General features: G+C 37.9%; 2 protein-coding genes across 3 annotated transcripts; both read right to left on the bottom strand.

Annotated features, from left to right (window-relative positions):
- Positions 1 to 57: 57 nt before the first annotated feature.
- Positions 58 to 9,682, bottom strand: LOC124403385 (proteoglycan 4-like). Its single transcript, XM_046877104.1, has 6 exons — positions 9,497 to 9,682; positions 9,223 to 9,315; positions 7,601 to 9,124; positions 7,421 to 7,507; positions 2,714 to 2,837; positions 58 to 290 (listed from the first exon to the last, which is right to left on the bottom strand). The coding sequence occupies exons 3-6, from the start codon at positions 9,092 to 9,094 to the stop codon at positions 58 to 60; spliced, it is 1,938 nt and encodes a 645-aa protein (XP_046733060.1). The 5' UTR covers positions 9,095 to 9,124; positions 9,223 to 9,315; positions 9,497 to 9,682.
- A 4,528-nt stretch (positions 9,683 to 14,210) lies between these two features.
- On the bottom strand, positions 14,211 to 17,071 carry LOC124402934 (RNA-binding protein 42-like). Of its 2 annotated transcripts, none has more exons than XM_046876380.1 (8): positions 16,590 to 17,071; positions 16,292 to 16,352; positions 16,098 to 16,171; positions 15,824 to 15,916; positions 15,279 to 15,725; positions 15,003 to 15,098; positions 14,628 to 14,862; positions 14,211 to 14,371 (listed from the first exon to the last, which is right to left on the bottom strand). In XM_046876380.1, the coding sequence occupies exons 1-7, from the start codon at positions 16,590 to 16,592 to the stop codon at positions 14,629 to 14,631; spliced, it is 1,008 nt and encodes a 335-aa protein (XP_046732336.1). In that variant the 5' UTR covers positions 16,593 to 17,071; the 3' UTR covers positions 14,211 to 14,371; position 14,628. The 2 variants fall into 2 exon arrangements, with proteins under 2 accessions (XP_046732336.1, XP_046732337.1); XM_046876381.1 differs by having other exon boundaries at positions 16,292 to 16,349.
- Positions 17,072 to 20,202: the final 3,131 nt, after the last annotated feature.

The following is a 20,202-nucleotide window of genomic DNA, read 5'->3' as shown; positions in this document are numbered from 1 at the left end:
TGCAATGCATAGACTGGCAGCAGGCTTTATCCGGGGGTTTGGGTAGATATTAAACTTTTAACCCTGGACAATTTTGTGTGATGGGTTGTCAAAGTAGTGTGTCTGGTTGTACTTTTTCCACCCGAAGCCTGTGTGTGATTGAAGTAGAAGTTTGTGTGAGCGATTCTTGTCTGCCCACATGTAAACTTTTCCAGTCATGGGCATCTCTACATTAACCTGGGCCTCTTCACCCCCTTTGCCCTCTTTTGCATGGCCCACAAACGGATCGTCTGTGTGCTCGCTGGCATCACCTGAAAAACAAACTTCAATTACAGTTTTAAAAGTATATAGTTAAAGTGCCTCAGTAAAAACTTTAAGCAACATTTGGGAAATAATCATAAAGAAAAGAGGAGACACACTTGTAACATTTAAGTCTAAGAATTGGAATTTCATGTGCAAAACTAACAAAGCACATCAGACACCAAACGCACATCTGCTGTACTGGTTCATAGAAATGAGGTGTCTGTGACATGACATGCATCTGACTAGTACATTGTTGAGTAAACAGAGCAGATGTTTCGTGTACACTTGGATGCAAGTTGTAAGCATAAGAGTTCTTCCTCTAAAGGAGACTCAAGTCTCAATTATTTTGCGGCCACGACTAGCACTCGGCGCTCCAAAAACCTTAACGGGAACAGAGAACAGTGCAGGCAGCACTCAGGATTAGCAAGCACAGCCTCTGCGTGCCTAACTCCCAAACATGCTATGCACAGAGGGAGACAGTCTTTAGATAAAATTATAGACCCGCATGCACATGGGCGAGAGGGATCTTTCCTTTTCGCTTTGCCACTGGATGTGCTTGCAGTTGCCATAACAGAGATGCAAAAACCCGGAGATTAACAAGATCACCACAATGTGCCTCTCAATAACGAGTCTTACAGCACTTATGGACATTTGGTGCAACCCAGATGAGGATGGGTTCCCTCTTGAGTCTGGTTCCTCTCAAGGTTTCTTCCTTATGCCATCTCGGGGAGTTTTTCCTTACAACAGTTGCTCATCAGGGACAAACATACTTACACAGAACATATTTATGTTTAATCACCACATTATCTGTGTAAAGCTGCTTTGAGACAATGTTCATTGTTAAAAGCGCTATACAAATAAAAATGAATTGAATTGAATTGAATTATTCATTATTACCCCACTTAACATGAGGGAATAATTGAGAGCAGCTCATCCTTGAACAGTTAGTCGGCACTCATATGAGGATCTGCTGAGGATAGCTTTGAATAAGATATTCTTTGGGAAGAGAAGGAGAATGAAGTAGAGACCATATTTTGGTATTTAAATTGCCTCTTTGCACAATAATCTGTTAGGAAACATCAGTGGCCAATATTTGTTTAAATGTTGGTGCCCCTGGTGCTGTGAATGTTACCTTGAATGCTTTCGGAGTTTGTTTTAGAGTACTTAAAAATTTACTCATTTAGATTACTGAATAACAATAGACAATATTATATCATATAACAACATTATATCATAATGTGTGTTTGTGTTTCTTTGGACATTTAAAATAAAGACCAAAACATTTATCAATTCTGAGCATGCCTCAGCATGCGGGTTCTTTTTTTTTTATAAAAAAAAATTTAAGTGTTACATACAAAAAAAATATACAATGTTCTTCATCATTTTTACAACCATTTTAATCCCCCACTACACACACTCAAAAAAACAACAAAAAACCCGCAAAATCTCTTCAGTTCAAACAATGAGGAAATATCTAACAACATCGTTAGCCTATTGTGACTTTTAATTTCTCTATTAATTTTAGTTTGGGGGAGAGTTACACCTTTTTCAAAATATAAGATCATTGGAGCCCATTCTAAATAAAAACGTTCGGTGGATCTTTAATTGGAAAATATTTATTTTTCTCCAATTTCAAAAATAGAATGCCAGAATGAAACTAGGGGTGGTTCTTGCATATAGGGCTAGCTAGGGAGAAGTCTGTGAAACCAAAACATTGTCTGAATTGAAACCTAATATTAAGGGTAATTGCTACGACTGGGAATTGTATATATAATGAAATACAAAGGGGCAATTTGAATAAAGCTAAAGCAGGGAGGGATGAATAAGTACAAGAATTCGCTTCTGAAATAAATACAGACATCTTTGGGGTTCTGAAGCTAATAAAGTACTTTTTTTGCAGCTCAATAATAATACCTGAAATTAGGAAGTGCTAATCCACCTTGAGCTTTTTGTTTTTGGAGAAATTTCTTCAAATATTTTTCCATCCGATATAAAAGATTAGTTCAGATTGTCTAAATTCTGAAAATAAAGGATTTGGGTAAAAAGACTGTGATACATTGAAACAAATACAAGAGCTTCGGTGAAATTTTCATTTTTACACAATTAATTCTTTCTGCAAAAAAAAAAAAAGAAACAGCAAGTTCTATTTTTTGAGATCTAGTTTTAACTAAAAGAATAAGAAGAAAGAAGCAAAGTTCTCTTTGTAAAGGTAAGGGAATTGGTGTGATATTTATCCCTAAATGTTTGAAACCTGATACAGACAACTGAAAGTGTATATCGTTCTTCAAAATATGGAGGCCCATATTGTTTATGGGGAAACAAATGTTCCAAATTGATTTTATATATTAAAATTTTTATATATTAACAATAACATAGTATGACCTTTAGTTAAAAAGAAAGAAAGAAAGAAAGAATCGGTTGTGCAGCTCACAGAGTCTCCCATTGGCTCCTGTGTCTCCCATTAGCTCCTGTGTCTCCCGCCTTCTGATTCTGAAGAAACGGTCTTCACTCACTATCACTGGAGCACCTGACCTGACCTGGATAACCTGACATCTCTGTCACGGTAAGAAATTATCTTTTTGTTTTAAATTAATCACATTTTACTGTTGCTTTTATTTAATGTATACTTTTGAAAGATTTGGGGTAAATAAAGTTACAGGCACGATATAACGAAAGTAAGTGTGGAGATTGAACTGGTTTACCTCAGATAAACACCTATGGAAAACTGAAAATTGTCTACTAAAATGTGGAAATAACGACTTTTCCAACCATTTTCACCCGTGTTTTCTCCATATAGTGTCCTCATGATAACAGGACAGTGAAACAGTAAAAGCACTGTGGACTTATCTCAGAGAAAAGCTCTGAGGAGATACATAACATTATTTTATTGTGATTTAGGTGAAATAGGGTTAGGGTTAGGGTTATAGGTAGAGGTGATAAAAAAAACATTAATATTTATATCATTTCTAAACATTACTAAAAATATGATGATTACGTTAAAGATAACGTAATTTTGCGCCGTTCATGCTTTATTCATACAAATAATGGGTTGTCCCTGGTTGATGCAGTAGCATGCTCTACTTTATATTATTTTTTTTGCTTTACAGGTAGCCTGAAGCAGAACCCTTTGCCGAAAACTGTCAGTAAGAAAGAGCTGGAGACAGCGCTTGGTAAATGGTTCACAAATGCAAGTGACAGAGAAGGCCCAACAGGACCATGATCGGGGGGCAGTACAGCCGGAAGTGTAAGTCATATAACCTATAGCTAGGGCTGCACAATTAATAATATTTTATCCCGATCACTGTTTTGCCTCTGTTCAATTAAGGGAATACTCCACCCTGAAATGAAAAATATCTTTGATCAGGAATCATGATCAGGATGGTAAAATAAACAAAAAACTCACCTTTCAGATCATCAACACCACCACTGATGAATAGACACTGAACAAGCAGTCCCGGGTTCATCATTTGTTGGGGTCCCCATGAAACATTTATTTTGTGGTCTGTGCTATATGCAGTGCAAATAAATTGGTTGTGTTGTCAGGATTTGCAGGACGTTTCTGTATTTAGTTGCGTTGTGAGGATTTGCAGCATGTGATGTTTAACTGATGAAGATGTTTTCTTAATTTTCTGGTGTTTTTTTCTATTTGCATATGTAAATGTATGCACCTTTCTAATTTTGTTTTGATGCATATTTTGTTTCAAAATATAACTGAAAATTTTGTTTCAGTTATTCGATAGATCAAAATGAAATTGCTGAACCAAACACCCAAATATTTATAAATGAAAAACATTGACATTGTCAGGGGTTCCTAAACTTTTGCATACAACTGTATATTTAACAACATAACAATGTATATTTAACTAGATGTAGTTGTTAAAGTTACTTCAGAAATAACTTTACTACCAGCTTATTATTTGTATTTGTATATTGCTTTCTTTATTTTATTTATTTATTTGAATATAAAGATGCCTCCTCATGTGTGCAAAAAGACAGGTATAAAGATTTTTTTTAGCTTATTAAACCACATTTAATGAAAACAACATCGACACAACAGCGTTCCTCAAGAACCAAGGTGCTACACGAAACAACACAAATGACCAAGATGATTCAAAACACAAAACTAAATAGGACACTACATAAAGTACATTTAGTGCAAAAAAACAACAACACAATAAGACAATAAAGAAGGTAACAGTGAAGCATTGACGAGTTCAATACATTTGTGAGTGCAAATAAACTGTCCATATTATAAACAGTTCTGTACATGTAAACATTGTTAATTTGGCAGTAGTTCAATGTGCAAAACGTTTTAACCAATTGTTCAGGTGTGTGTGTGTGTGTGTGTGTGTGCTTCAGTCGAGTTCCTTTGTATTACGAAGTCAAATAGCTTGTAAGAAGAAACTATTGCACAGTAATAATATTACTTTTCTGGAGTAACGAGTAAAGTAGCGTTTTACTTTATAAATTTATACATTAATATTTGAGTTACTTTTTTTAAAAAGTAATGCGAGTTACTTTCAGTTAATATATTTTAAAACGAACGTAGTCACGTAGAATCGCGCACTCATATGTGCGAGCCGCGGGAACAGAAGCTGGTCAGAAGCGGAGATTACATTACTGCGATGGAAGTATTCTTATTATTTTTGAATAGTTGAGGAAAATGGGAAGGGAATAATGGAAAAGTGTAGATTATGTGTTGGTGTCAACTCTAGTCAACTGCAAAAAATACCACTTCAAATTGAAAAAGACATCTGCATGCAAAGCACTTCAGATTCGGAAGAGAGAGAGCTGAATGAAACCTGCACCCCGCCTCAAGCTAAACAACAAAGGCTTGATTTCAGTTCACGTTCACCACCAGGTAAAACAAGTAGTTCAACCGAACTCAAAACATTGGTTGCAAAAGTACTGTAGCTGGAGTCGCATCCGCGGTCTCGCGCGCGATCCAACATTCGGTTGCGATGAGCTCAAAAACCGCTTCAGTCCTTTTTTACAAAAAAAGTCACGCAGTGTAAGTTGCATATGGCATCCGAATTGTGTTGCACAATGTTTAGTAGCTCTGCCTGTTGCTCTTGTTCTTGCTCTTTTCCCTAAACTCTTTTATAACGTCTTTTGTTTTAACAAGTGTGTTATCAAAACCCTTCAAATAAGAATAAAGATAATGTTGAACTGAGATTTTACAGCATGTTTAACTCTGTGTGTCACAGTATGTACACGGAGAGACGAGGACACGAATAGTAACATTAAAGATGTTATTTTAATAATAAGGAGCAGGTAAATCACACATACATACAACGTAGTAAAGACGATAACCGACAATGAGTGAAGACAGAGGTGATGAGTGTAAATAAAGTGCGGGTGAACAGACAGGTGAAGACGGGAAACAAACATGGTGGATGACGGGGTGCAAAGGATGATGGGTAATGTAGTCATGTGAATGAGGGTGGATGACAGGGGAAACGTTACAGTATGCTGATAGGAACTATCTTTATTTTATGGGGTGCTCTTTCATTATTGCACTAATTTTACGTTTTGGCAGTTTTAAGTAGCTTTATATATTAAGATATATGTTAGCTTTAACACTGTAAAAAGCTACTACTTTTAAACAAACCAGCCAGGAAGCTTAAAAGAAGTGACACTAAATGTTTATTTCATCTCATTGTATAATTGATATCGGGTCTTGACCTGTTTGTCAGTTGAGTTCAATACATATTTTCTTTCAATAGTTTGTTTTGAATTACTTGTTTTATTCCTGAAACATGGACTGTAGAATAGAACAAAACAATGTATTATTTGAATGTGCAAGTATCCATTACTGTGTGCCATGTACTGTGCATACACAAAATACACATTGAAATATGTAAAAAATATACTCTTAATACCATTATAAGGACATCTTTGTACTTTATACTCAAAAAGGTACACATTACTACCTTAGAGTACCAATGTGTACCTTAATGTACAACTATACATTTTTGGGGTAAATAAGGTACAAAGATGTCCTTTTAAGGGTACTGTCCCTGTGGCAAGCTGTTGTATTTCTTTCTTTCTTTCTGTTTTATAATCATATATAATCATAAAGCATATAAAGCAAAAAAATGATGATTAAAAAAAAAACTGTCAATTACGCAAGGGTTAACTGAAAAGAAAAAAAAAAAAAACAGGTAACACTAGACATTTCGTCCCCCCCACTTTTGAAATGATGGTTCCCCTGGTTCCCCTGGTTCCTACCACTGCAGATCTATGGACTGCTCAGAATAAAAGTTGTTTGGGTATTACTGTACACTGGATCGATCCTGATCTCAAATTCACAGCTCATTTGCTCTTTGTGGGAAGATAAACTGCCACGGTCACTGACGATGGGGTGAACTTTGTAAAAGTGTTCAGAATGTTTCAAGCTGATAATGAAGCTGATAATGAAGTAGACGAGCACGAGGTCATATTTATGGAATTGCACGAAGTTTTACGAGATGACAGCGAAAGGTATGTTCTCCCTCCACATCACCGGTGTGCATCCCACACCCTTATCCTTATATGCACGAACGACATAGTTAGATTTTTGACAGCGAAGGCAGATTGCAAAGCAGTGTACAGAAGTGCGACTGGAAAGTGTTCTCTAAGAAGTTATTAAACATTTTAAATGTTTAAGAAATGTCTTTTGCCCTAATATAACATTTCTTAATGGCAATTATCTATATACAACTGTTTTAATGCACTACTGTATTAAACACTAGTACAAGAACTTCTCACCTGTTACATCTGTAAGGCCTGAAAGAGATCAAGCCTTAACCAGGTAAGAACGCAAAAGTAACATAACATTACTTTCCATAAAAAGTTACTAAGTAACACAATTAGTTATTTTTTTGGGGAGTAACTCAATATTGTAATGCATTACTTTTAAAAGTAACTTTTCCCAACACTGCTGGTGGCTTTGTGGATGCAGTCGGTGGTGAATGTCCATGGAGGGAAGAGAGACTCAAATGAATTAGAATTTAAATTAAAATTTTCACCATCACTGCTGCCGTGTAAGTAATTTACACCATTTATATATTCTGTTATAAAAAACAAGAGCTTTGTTCAGCATTTTCACATCAAAATATTACGTTAAGTTTATTTATTAATAGATTAATTGATTAACTTCTTTGTTCCTTTGTGTTTCTGTGTGTGGTTTATTTGTGTGTTTATTCATTGGCTTCCTGGCAGGTGCGAACCACGGAGGGATGACCTGAATGAGAAAAAAAGAGCTGTGTTACTCTATTATATTTTTATACAATAATAATAAGTATGAAGTGTTTTTGGTCTGATTTGCAGACTTTACTTTAGACAGCTTATGGTTTTCTTGCTGCTTGTGAACTTCAGCTTTCTCAGTCTTTGTTTTCTCCTCCCTGATCTTCTTAACGTTTATGGTCTGCTTTTCACCCTTTAAAATTTCTGCCCATGTTGGTTTTTTTGGAGCAAGTTGTTCCTTCTGCTTCACGACTTGCTCACTCTGCTTCTCCTTCTTTTTCTCTTCCTCCTGAGGTTTAGGCTTCCACACGGGCTGAGGTTCAGGCTCACACACAAACTGAGGTTCAGGCTCAGACAAGGGCTGAGGTTCAGGCTCACACGGGAACTGAGGTTCAGGCTCAGACACGGGCTGAGGTTCAGGTTTCCACACGGGCTGAGGTTCAGGCTTCCACATGGGCTCAGGTTCAGGCTTCCACATGGGCTGAGGTTCAGGCTCCCACACAAACTGAGGTTCAGGCTCACACATAACCTGAGGTTCAGGCTCACACACGGGCCGAGGTTCAGGCTCCCACACAAACTGAAGTTCAGGCTCACACATAACCTGAGGTTCAGGCTCCCACATGAACCGAAGTTCAGGCTCACACATAACCAGAGGTTCAGGCTTCCACACAAACAGAGGTTCAGGCACCCACACGGGCTGAGGATCAGGCTTCCACACAAACAGAGGTTCAGGCTCACACACGGGCTGAGGTTCAGGCTTCCACACGGGCTGAGGTCCAGGCTCACACACAGGCTGAGGTTCAGGCTCACACACAAATTGAGGTTCAGGCTCACACACGAACTGAGGTTCAGGCTCAGACACAGGCTGAGGTTCAGGTTTCCACATGGACTGAGGTTCAGGCTTCCACATGGGCTCAGGTACAGGCTTCCACATGGGCTGAGGTTCAGGTTTAGACATGGGCTGAGGTTCAGGCTCCCACACAAACTGAGGTTCGGGCTCACACATAACCTGAGGTTCAGGCTCACACACGGGCCGAGGTTCAGGCTTCCACACAAACTGAAGTTCAGGCTCACACATAACCTGAGGTTCAGGCTCACACATGAACCGAAGTTCAGGCTCACACATAACCAGAGGTTCAGGCTTCCACACAAACAGAGGTTCAGGCTTCCACACGGGCTGAGGTTCAGGCTCACACACAAACTGAGGTTTAGGCTCAGACAAGGGCTGAGGTTCAGGCTCACACACGAACTGAGGTTCAGGCTCAGACACGGGCTGAGGTTCAGGTTTCCACACAGGCTGAGGTTCAGGCTTCCACATGGGCTCAGGTTTAGGCTCACACATGAACCGAAGTTCAGGCTCCCACACGGGCTGAGGATCAGGCTTCCACACAAACTGAGGTTCAGGCTTCCACAAAAACTGAGGTTCAGGCTCACACATAAACTGAGGTTCAGGCTCACACATAAACTGAGGTTCAGGCTCACACACAAACAGTGGTTCAGGCACCCACACAGGCTGAGGATCAGGTATCCACACAAACTGAGGGTTAGACTCACACACGAACCGAGGTTCAGGCTCAGACATCATGCTTTCATCCTGAACACCTTTATCTGTAGACTGAGAAAGAAAAGAGGAAGTTAACTTATTGTGTAACTGAATTACATTTGACCTCTTGAATTCTATTTTATAACTGATACAATGAGCACTAATCGTACAGGAAGTGCTGTCACAGACGACGCAGGTCTCCCTCCCTGAAGCTCGTTTAGGGTGATATCTCGGTCTCCATCATTAGGGTCCTGAATTCTAATCTATAGGGAATACAAGTTAAAGACTGGAGTTAAAATATGAAGCTTCAAAAGATATAGAGGCAGTTGAGAAGAACCATTTAATGAACAAAGACAGTCTGTGAAGGTCTAGAACATTAACGAAGAGGATATTCAATTGAGTACATTAAACAATGTTTCAGTAGTGCTTTTGTTGGTTACTTACTGGTTTTCTCTGCCTTTTGACCAGACATGGCAGGTTGTGCTGAAGAGGCTGAGGAGTGAAATAAAATCCTCCAGCTGAAACAAAAAAAAACAACCAAGATTAGCCCATTCTGGTTACATCTCATGGCCTGTTCCAAATCAACTTCTCGCTGTACCACTGTGCAGAATAATATGGAGAAAATAAAATGCTACTTACTGTTCATGTTACCATTGGCATGGGAAAAGGTCTCATGTATGGCTGCTCGATTCTGCACACAGAAGAGAGTCATGGTATGGTTGAAAAAAAATAATTGTTTGGAAGAATGCAGTAGACGTTTTACAAATATCAAAATGACTAAAAAAAAATTTTAATACTGCTATACAATCACTGATATATTAACATGAGATTATGATTATTAACATGGATTATGAGGTGGATTTGGGGTTGGTTTGCAACAGGTCTGAAGGAATCATTTGCCTGTAGAAAGAAAAAGAGTTGTGTGCTTGTTTGTTTTTTTTTAACAAGAATAAAGTACATGAAGAAATGCATGAGGTGGAATTGGATTGGTCAGTAACAGGCATGAATGAAAGATTTTTTTTTTGATGCATAAACAAGGAAAAAACAGTTAGTAGGTATTATTTTTTTAGCATGAACAAAGTACATGAAGAAATGAAGAGAAAAAATATTGAGGACAACCACTGAAATAATCCCATTTCTCTAAATAAACAGGTGTGGGCATGTTAGTTCTGCTACTCTATCTTCTACTCGTGTGTTGAATCATCACTGCTTTACTCGTCCTATTGAACATTAGAACTGAAGAGGATCTGCTTCCAACTTACCATTTTAAAATTCTTAATTTCTTTCCTTAACTGCTGCTGATCGCTTATACTTTGTGTACAGTATGATGTGAGGACGACAAGTGTGCTGCCTTTTATAGGGGTTCAAATGAGATGATGTCACAGTAGATCCGAGCCGCCAATGTTGTGATGACGTCACAGGCACATTTAATCACGTGACCCATTGTACAGGACATGTTTTGCGCTTAGGTTTCATAACCACATCCACGCTGCCTCCCGGTACTCCCATGGGCGTAAATCCCGGGGGGGACATGTCCCCCCCATCCGAGGGTTGTTTCCCCCCCCAAATAAAAATATTTTCAAAAATCGCACTTTCTATTATATGTATTCTCTATTATATAAAAAAATATATGTATGTATAACTAAAATAATTGTGTAAGTAGAAAAACCCCCCGCAAAAATGCATTTAGAAACAGTTGAGTTCCCCCCCTTCCCTTACTCACAGTGGTTTGACCCACTGCCTGTTTTCTCAGTTTATCTCACCTTCACTACACCCTCGAGTCAGGTGTGTGTCTGCGCTTAATTAATGTTTAACTTCATTAAGTAGGGTATTTTTTTTTTCACTTATTTTATTCACTTTAAATAAAGCGATTGTCTTTAATGTAGTAGATGCAGACTCATTCATAAATTAGTTGCGGCAAAAATGCTGATTAGCGATGTAATTTTCCATGAATCTGCTCTATTAGCGATTAAAATATCACTTATCTAGTGAACGTTAGCTTGTTTACAATAGCTTGTAGCATAGTGCACTGACACTAACACACCAAAGCCGTTTCCCATGCAGTGTTTTATTTAGGACAACTTGGAATAATGTTGACATGAACACACAATGAGCATATTGTTTATCTGTGCATTTACTAAATATGCACTGTGCTACATCTGAACTGAGCCCACTGTATTTTTTTGTATAATCAATTTATATTCTGTTCTTAAGTGTCTTCAATAATTTGTAAATAAAATGTTAAACATTTTTTTTAATTCCTTGTTTTTATTGTTGTGGTTATTTTTTAGGATAGTTTTACTTTCTTTATGTAAAGCAGTTTGAATTAGAATTGTAATTGGCGCAGTCTCCATGCTACAATAATAATGTACTGTCTCTTTATACTGTAAGTACAATTTAACTGTATTATTTGTGCCCCCCCCAAAAAAAATTGCTCATGAGAAATTTTATATTAATTGTCCCCCCTACTGTTAAATGAAATTTACGCCCATGGGTACTCCTTATATTCGGATCTTCTCCCTTCTTGATCGGTCAGGCTTAGACTCCAGGATCCGAAGTTTTAGCACTTTAATTAGCGCCTTTAATTGCATAAACACGGAACAAAAAACCATCACAATGTTAATTTTTTGCAAATTATTGAAACGCCTTTTGCATAAATAATGTTCATAACATTAACTTAAGAAATATATTTATAAAAACATAATCTTAGAACATTGCTTCAGTACAGATTACAGCATGGATTGCACTGGATACAAAAGCATGTGTAAAAATTGCATGCTTCCTCAAACAATAACAACAAAAATCAGAAACAGGAAGTGACATCAGCGACCTATTTCAATACATCATTATGTCTGAAAGACAACACAATGACGTTTCAACCAGTGAAGTAAAAAAAAACACTGATTATATCTTCATCATCAAACCTGTTTGTGGGTGGGATATATTATGTAGCAGGTGAACATTTTGATGTGTTAGAAGCAGAAAAAAAGGGCATGCGTAGGGAAACTAGTGTGTTTGACGAGGGCCATATTGTGATGCTAGACAACTGGGTCAGATCATCTAAAAAACTGCACCTCTGCAGTAGTCAGTATCTATCAAGGGTGGTCCAAGGAAGGAACAGAGATGAATCGTGATAGTGTCATCTGCGGCCCAAGGCTCCTTAATGCATGTGGGGAGCGAAGGCTGGCCCGTGTGGTCCGACTGAAATAGACAAGCTCCTGTAGCACAAATTGCTTAAAAAGTTAATGCTGTTAAATGCTCGACAGGTCCGAACTGTTTTGGTAGCAAAAGGTAGTCAGTAGTTCAATGTGCAAAACGTTTTAACCAATTGTTTAGTTCTGTGTGTGTGTGTGTGTGTGTGTGTGTGTGTGTGTGTGTGTGTGTGTGTGTCAGTCGAGTTCCTTTGTATTACGAAGTTAAATAGCTTGTAAGAAGAAACTATTGCACAGTTTGCCATGCTTTAGGTCTTTCAATATGCTGGTGGCCAGTGTTGGGGGTAACGCATTACAAGTAACGTGCATTACATAATAATATTACTTTTCTGGAGTAACGAGTAAAGTAGTGCTTTACTTTATACATTTACACATTTATATCTGAGTTACTTTTTTTTTAAAAGTAATGCGAGTTACTTTTCAGTTAAATTATTTTGCATTAAAAAATAAAATAGTGAATTAAAACAAACGTAGTCACATAGAATTCCGCACTCATATGTGAGAGCCGCGGGAACAGAAGCTGGTCAGAAGCGGAGATGGCAGGTCAGAGCATTACATTACTGCGATGGAAGAGCATTACATTACTGCGATTGGTGAAAAGCTCTTGTCAACTGCAAAAAATACCAATTCAAATTGAAAAAACATCTGCATGCAAAGCACAGCACTACAGATTTTGAAGAGAGAGAGCTGAATGAAACCTGCACCCCACCTCAAGCTAAACAACAAAGCCTTGATTTCAGTTCATGTTCGCCACCAGGTAAAACAATTAGTTCAAGTGAACTCAAAAAATTGGTTGCTGCTTTTATTGTTGAGGAGATGCAGCCACTGTCCACTGTGGAGGTGCCCACATTTCGTAATATCACCAGCAAAATCTCCGTGACAGGGAAAAGGCCGGGGGGCGTGCTGCCTGATCGCAAAACCTTTACAAACTTTTTGGACAAGGCATATATGGAAATGGAGACAGAACTAAAGAAAACTTTTGCCGGCTTGGAATATTTTCCCACCACTGCAGATCTATAGACTGTTTAGAATAAAAGTTGTTTGGGTATTACTGTACACTGGATCGATCCTGTTACTCTGCATCGCCAATAATCTGCAATCGCCTGCAGACGTTTTCGTGGGAGACACACGTACGATGCCATCACAGCGGAGATAGAGCAAATTTACAGCTCATTTGCTCTTTGTGGTAAGATAACTGCCACGGTCACTGACGATTTGTAAAAGCGTTCAGAATGTTTCAAGCTGATGATGAAGCAGAGAATGATGTAGACGAGGATGAGGTCATACTTACAGAATTGAAAGTTTTACGAGATGACAGCAAAAGGTATGTTCTCCTCCCAAAAGGTATGTTGCATGCCACACCCTTAACCTTATGTGCACGAACGACATAATTAGATTTTTTACGGTGAAGGCAGATTGCAAAGCAGTGTACAGAAGTGCAACTGGAAAGTGTTCAGCCTTGTGGTCAAAAGTTAGTCGATCATCTTATTGTTCTCTAAGAAGTTATTAAACATTTTAAATGTTTAAAACATGTATTTTGCCATAATATATCTTATTTCTTAATGGCAATTATCTATATTACACTGTTTTAATGCATTACTGCATTAAACACTAGTACAAGAACTTCTCACCTGTTACATGTGTAAGGCCTGAAAGAGATCAAGCCTTAACCAGGTAAGAACGCAAAAGTAACATAACGCATTACTTTCTATAAAAAGTTACTAAGTAACACAATTAGTTACTTTTTGGGGAGTAACTCAATATTGTAATGCATTACTTTTAAAAGTAACTTTTTCCAACACTGCTGGTGGCTTTGTGGATGCAGTCGGTGGTGAATGTCCATGGAGGGAAGAGAGACTCAAATGAATTAGAATTTAAATTAAAATTTTCACCATTACTGCTGCTGTGTAAGTCATTTACACCATTTATATATTCTATTATAAAAAACAAGAGCTTTGTTCAGCATTTTCACATCAAAATCTTACATTAAGTTTATTTATTAATAGATTAATTGATTAACTTCTTTGTTCCTTTGTGTTTCTGTGTGTGGTTTATTTGTGTGTTTATTCATTGGCTTCCTGGCAGGTGCGAACCACGGAGGGATGACCTGAATGAGAAAAAAAGAGCTGTGTTACTCTATCATATTTTTATATAATAATAATAATAATAACAACAACAACAGCAATAATAACAATAATAATAATGTGGTGTATAATAATATAATTACACTATTCTAACTTTTTTTAAAGAATTAAAAATGTGAATAAGAAAAAACCACCACATGTGCTGTGTTTAATAGGAAGCTTTCTGGGCAGAGGGCAACTTCTATTCTGTAGGACATTACAAGGACGGCAATGACTTACTCTATGCGCGGACGCGAGGACTCTGCCAGGGTTTGGTTGGTCGGCTACTCTCTGTGTTTTGTTTTCCCTGAGTGCTGTAAGGCTTATCATTCTCTCTGAATTTAGATAGAGACACGTTCAATGCCCTACGTCCCAACATCTTCCCGTTCATTTCTTTAATGGCTGTCAATGCTTCGGCTTGTGAGGAAAAGATGACGTAGCCAAATCCCCTGGAACGGCCGTCCTCCATCATCACCTGTAGAAGACAGTAAGGAGATACAAAAAGCAAAGAATGAGCATTAAATGCTGACTAAAAATAAACCAGACAGTTACTATTACACAGGTGAACACAGGTGATTATAAAAAAGGAAGGGAATGGAGGGATCAGTAGCTGACCTTGGCGTGGATGATGGTTCCGAATGAGTGGAACTCGTTGTACAAACGCTTGTTGTCCACGCTGTAGTCGAGGTTCCAGACGTAAAGCTCCACTTTCTACAAAACAGAAGGCAAAGTCAATATTCATCCAAAAGATGTAAGATGTGAGACAAAACACATCTGTGTATAAAAAGACACAAAGCAGCATTGAAACATTTTGAGTAAAACATCTACAGACACACCATCATGTCATGGACCCACATCCTCTCAGCCCTGTGATCTGCAGACATACTTTACCTTAGTGTTCTTGCTGAGGGAAGATTTCTGTGTGTTTGCAGACAGCTGTTGTTTGTCTTGTTTCTTTTGCTCTTGAGTCGTCTCCGTCTGCTTATTACCCATCACAATTTCTGCCCATGTAGCTCTTTTAGGAGGTTCAGGCTTCCACATGGGCTGAGGTTCAGGCTCACACATGGGCTGAGGTTTAGGCTCCCACACAAACTGAGGTTCAGGCTCACACATAACCTGAGGTTCAGGCTCACACAAGGGTCGAGGTTCAGGCTCCCAAATGAACCGAAGTTCAGGTTTAAACATAACCTGAGGTTCAGGCTTCCAAACAAACAGTGGTTCAGGCACCCACACGGGTTGAGGATCAGGCTTCCACACAAACTGAGGGTTAGACTCACACACGAACCGAGGTTCAGGCTCAGACATCATGCTTTCATCCTGAACACCTTTATCTGTAGACTGAGAGAGAAAAGAGGAAGTTAACTAATTGTGTAACTGAATTACATTTGACCTCTTGAATTCTATTTTATAATTTAGCCAATGAGCACTAATCGTACAGGAAGTGCTGTCACAGACGACGCAGGTCTCCCTCCCCAAAGCTCATCTAGGGTGATATCTCGGTTTCCATCATTAGGGTCCTGAATTCTAATCTATAGGGAATACAAGTTAAAGACTGGAGTTAAAATATAAAGCTCCAAAAGATATAGAGGCAGTTGAGAAGAACCATTTAATGAACAAAGACAGTCTGTGAAGGTCTAGGACATTAACGAAGAGGATATATAATTGAGTACATTAAACAATGTTTCAGAAGTGCTTTTGTTGGATACTTACTGGTTTTCTCTGCCTTTTGACCAGACATGGCAGGTTGTGCTGAAGAGGCTGAGGAGTGAAATAAAACCCTCCAGCTGAAACAAAAAAAACAACCAAGATTAGCCCATTCTGGTTACATCTCATGGCCTGTTCCTAATCAACTTCTCGCTGTACCACTGTGCAGAATAATATGGAGAAAATAAAATGCCACTTACTGTTCATGTTACCATTAGCATGGGAAAAGGTCTCATGTATGGCTGCTCGATTTTTTTGCTGCTTAAACAAGGAAAAAACTGTTAGTAGGTATTTTTTTTTTTTTAGAATGAACAAAGTACATGAAGAAATGAAGAGAAAAAATATTGAGGACTACCACTGAAATAATCCCATTTCTCTAAATAAACAGATGTGGGCATGTTAGTTCTGCTACTCTATCTTCTACTCGAGTATTGAATCATAAATGCTTTACTCGTCCTATTGAACATTAGAACTGAAGAGGATCTGCTTCCAACTTACCATTTTAAAATTATTAATTTCTTTCCTTAACTGCTGCTGATCGCTTATACTTTGTGTACAGTATGATGTGAGGACGACAAGTGTGCTGCCTTTTATAGGGGTTCAAATGTGATGTCACAGTAGATCCGCACCGCCAATGTTGTGATGACGTCACAGGCACATTTAATCACGTGACCCATTCTACAGGACATGTTAAGTTTCATAACCACATCCACGCTGCCTCCCGGTACTCCTAATATTCGGATCTTATCCCTTCTTGATCGGTAATTAGCACCTGTCCCGTCGGTTGGATTTGTTCCTCGGCTTCCTAAGTCTTCTGATTTGTGCCCGTTTAAATCTTCCATGATAATACAATGTGTTTCCTTATTTCATATGTGTCCATTAAAAATGCACGTTTTTTCCCGCGACTTGCCGCTTTTCGTCCCGTGAAATCCCGTTGAATCCTGTAGGCACTTTTTTTCAGAATTTAAATAATTGTGTTGTGCGTCGCAGAATATCCACCAGATGGCGCATGGAACAACATACTCTATCTACAGGCCATACCAGACTACTGCATTGTATTCAGGAGATCATGTGTACAGAAGCTACACAGCTATTAATGTATAAGCTAGGCCATAACACTATGCTATATAATATGTGGAACTGCACTTTTTTTACATGTCCATGTATCTTATTAATTTGTATCTCATGAGACATGATGTGGTGATATGCTGTAAAATAAATAAATAAATAAATACCTTACTGGTGACAGTGAAGTGGTGTGAAATGGTAACCTGAATTTTGCTTTACTTGACAATATGACTGTGTTGACTTCAGGGTAGTGTAAGAGCTACAGCTATCCAACCAACTAAACTCTCTCTGCAAAATGATGATGGATGCAAAATGGTTTCTTGACTTTTACTGTGGCTCTTACAACATCCTACAGATAGAGTGAAAATTGCATAAATAATGCAATTGCCTTTTGCATAAATAATGTTCATTACATTAACTTAAGAAATATATTTATAAAAACAATCTTAGAACATTGCTTCAGTACAAATTACAGCATGGATTGCACTGGATACAAAAGCATGTGTAAAAATTGCATGCTTCCTCAAACAATAACAACAAAAATCAGAAACAGGAAATGACTATTTCAATACATCATTATGTCTTAAAGACAACACAATGACGTTTCGACCAGTGAAGTAAAAAAACACTGATTATATCTTCATCATCAAACCTGTTTGTGGGTGGGAAATATTATGTAGCAGGTGAACATTTTGATGTGTTAGAAGCAGAAAAAAAGGGCATGCGTAGGGAAACAAGTGTGTTTGAAGAGGGCCATATTGTGATGCTAGACAACTGGGTCAGATCATCTCCAAAACTGCACCTCTGCAGTAGTCAGTATCTATCAAGGGTGGTCCAAGGAAGGAACAGAGGTGAATCGTGATAGTGTCATCTGCGAACCAAGGCTCCTTGATGCATGGGAGGAGTGAAGGCTGGCCCGTGTGGTCCGACTGAAATAGACAAGCTCCTGTAGCACAAATTGCAGAAGAAGTTAATGCTGTTAAATGCTCGACAGGTCCGAACTGTTTTGGCAGCAAAAGGTAGTCATAATGTTATGCCTGATCAGTGTATAGTAGATACATATTAGCAGTACGTCAGCAGTTATAAACAGTCTTTTAATAAAATAAAATAAATAAATAAATAAATAAATAATAAAAGAAGTGGTGAACACTTTATTTCTGACTTGTCCACTGACACTTGACACTTCTTCCATTACTGTTAAAAAAATAAAAAAAACCTGCCTTTTAAAACAGCATCACCACATCAGTTATTAGATGCTATTCTTAATAAATATCAACAGTATTATATAATAACAGTATGTATATAAACCTAAACTAACATATTGTCCACATTGATACAAATCTGTGACTAGAATTACTGCCAGTTGCTCTTATAAAAATGAATCAATTAACAATCTTCTGAATAAAGAATCAAGACTTAAACAGAACCATGATCTTTAATATTATTATGACTGTACTAGAGATTATGTTTAAAGTGACATTATAATTTTCTGTCATGTTTCTGGATTTTCTTTTCTCCTTCAGTGAGGTGATTCAGAGTCTGAAAGATGAAAATGCTACACGTTGTCTTGCAGTTGGTATGTCTACAGATGGAATTTTATATCCTCTAGGACAGCTAGTGCAGTTTTGGACTACTGTGACTTTGTCATTAAAACTCTCAATAAAGGAAAATGATACTCTCAAGAAGTAAACAAAATAATATACAGTCCTGACCTGAATCCTATTGAGATGCTGTGGCATGACTTTAAAAAGGCGGTTCATGCTCGAAAACCCTTTAATGTGACTAAATTACAACAAATCTGCATAGATGAGTAGACCAAGATTCCTCCACAGCGCTGTAACAGTCTCATTACAAGTTATCACAAACGCTTGATTGCAGTTTTTGCCACTAAGGGTGGCCCAACCAGTTATTAGGTTTAGGGGGCAAACACTTTTTCACACAGGGACATGTAGTTTTGGATTTGGTTTTCCCCTAATAATAAAAACCTTCATTTAAAAACGGCATGTTTGTTCACTTGTGTTATCTTTTACTAATATTTAAATTAGTTTGATGATCTCAAACATTAAAGCGTGACAAAAAGAAGAAATCAGAAAGGGGGCAAACACTTTTTCACACCACTGTATATGTAAAAGAAGAAAAATAAAGATGACTCGATAAAGCTGTTGTTTTTTTGTGTTACAAAGAGCACCAAGATCATTAAGATCTTCTACCCGGGTCAAATGGTCAGTCTGCCATGCCAGCCGGGATCAAACCTGGCCCGAGTGCAGTGGCGTGTAAATGATCAACCAATTAAAAATGACAAAAAGTACAACTTCCAACATGGCAGCTTGCTCATCCTCAATGTCTCAGACACTGACAGCAGTAACTACACCTGCATCTCTCTAGAGTCCTCCAATGGTCAAGACTATGTCATCCAAAATACTACGTATGAGCTGAGGCTGGAAAAGGTAAAGGAAAAGCAGAACACCTTGGACACATTGGCCCTGGGATGTTTCTTTCCCAAGATGCTTTCAGGAGCCACTGCAAATAGGAGACATATATAAGGCATCATCAATAGCATTTTACAGCAAAAGAAAAAAGGATGAAAACAGAATAAGTGAATTACCCAGTGAATTAACCAGCATAACTTCACTACATTTCAAAGTGAAATGTCTTAACTTTTACTCAGATGCATTTTGCAAATCCACTCGTTCCTTTTTATTTATGAGTGGATTAAAAACTTAATTGGTCAATCACTTAGCAAGCCCCCAATCATTGTGGAATGTGTGCTCTGTTTTTAACTTGTTTTCATTGTTGCTTGGTGGCATTCACTTCACTAGCATACAGTTCAGTGTCAGTTCAACAGCAAGCACAACATTTTGAGAGTAATAAATGATGGAAGACTTCAACTTGCCACAACATCTGTGGCCTTATTTGCATTTTTGTGCTCTTGATATTTGTAATATATATCAGTCAATGTTTGACTCATTAATATCATTCAGTTAATTGATTGGTGTGCTAAGAGTAATAGAGTATTTTTTACATAAACTGAGTTGATTAAGCA

The sequence above is a fragment of the Silurus meridionalis genome, chromosome 20, assembly GCF_014805685.1.
Source record: "Silurus meridionalis isolate SWU-2019-XX chromosome 20, ASM1480568v1, whole genome shotgun sequence".
NCBI classification, from domain to species: Eukaryota; Metazoa; Chordata; class Actinopteri; order Siluriformes; family Siluridae; genus Silurus; species Silurus meridionalis.
Note: the sequence above shows the minus strand (reverse complement) of the source record. Positions and strands in the feature narration are given on the sequence as shown.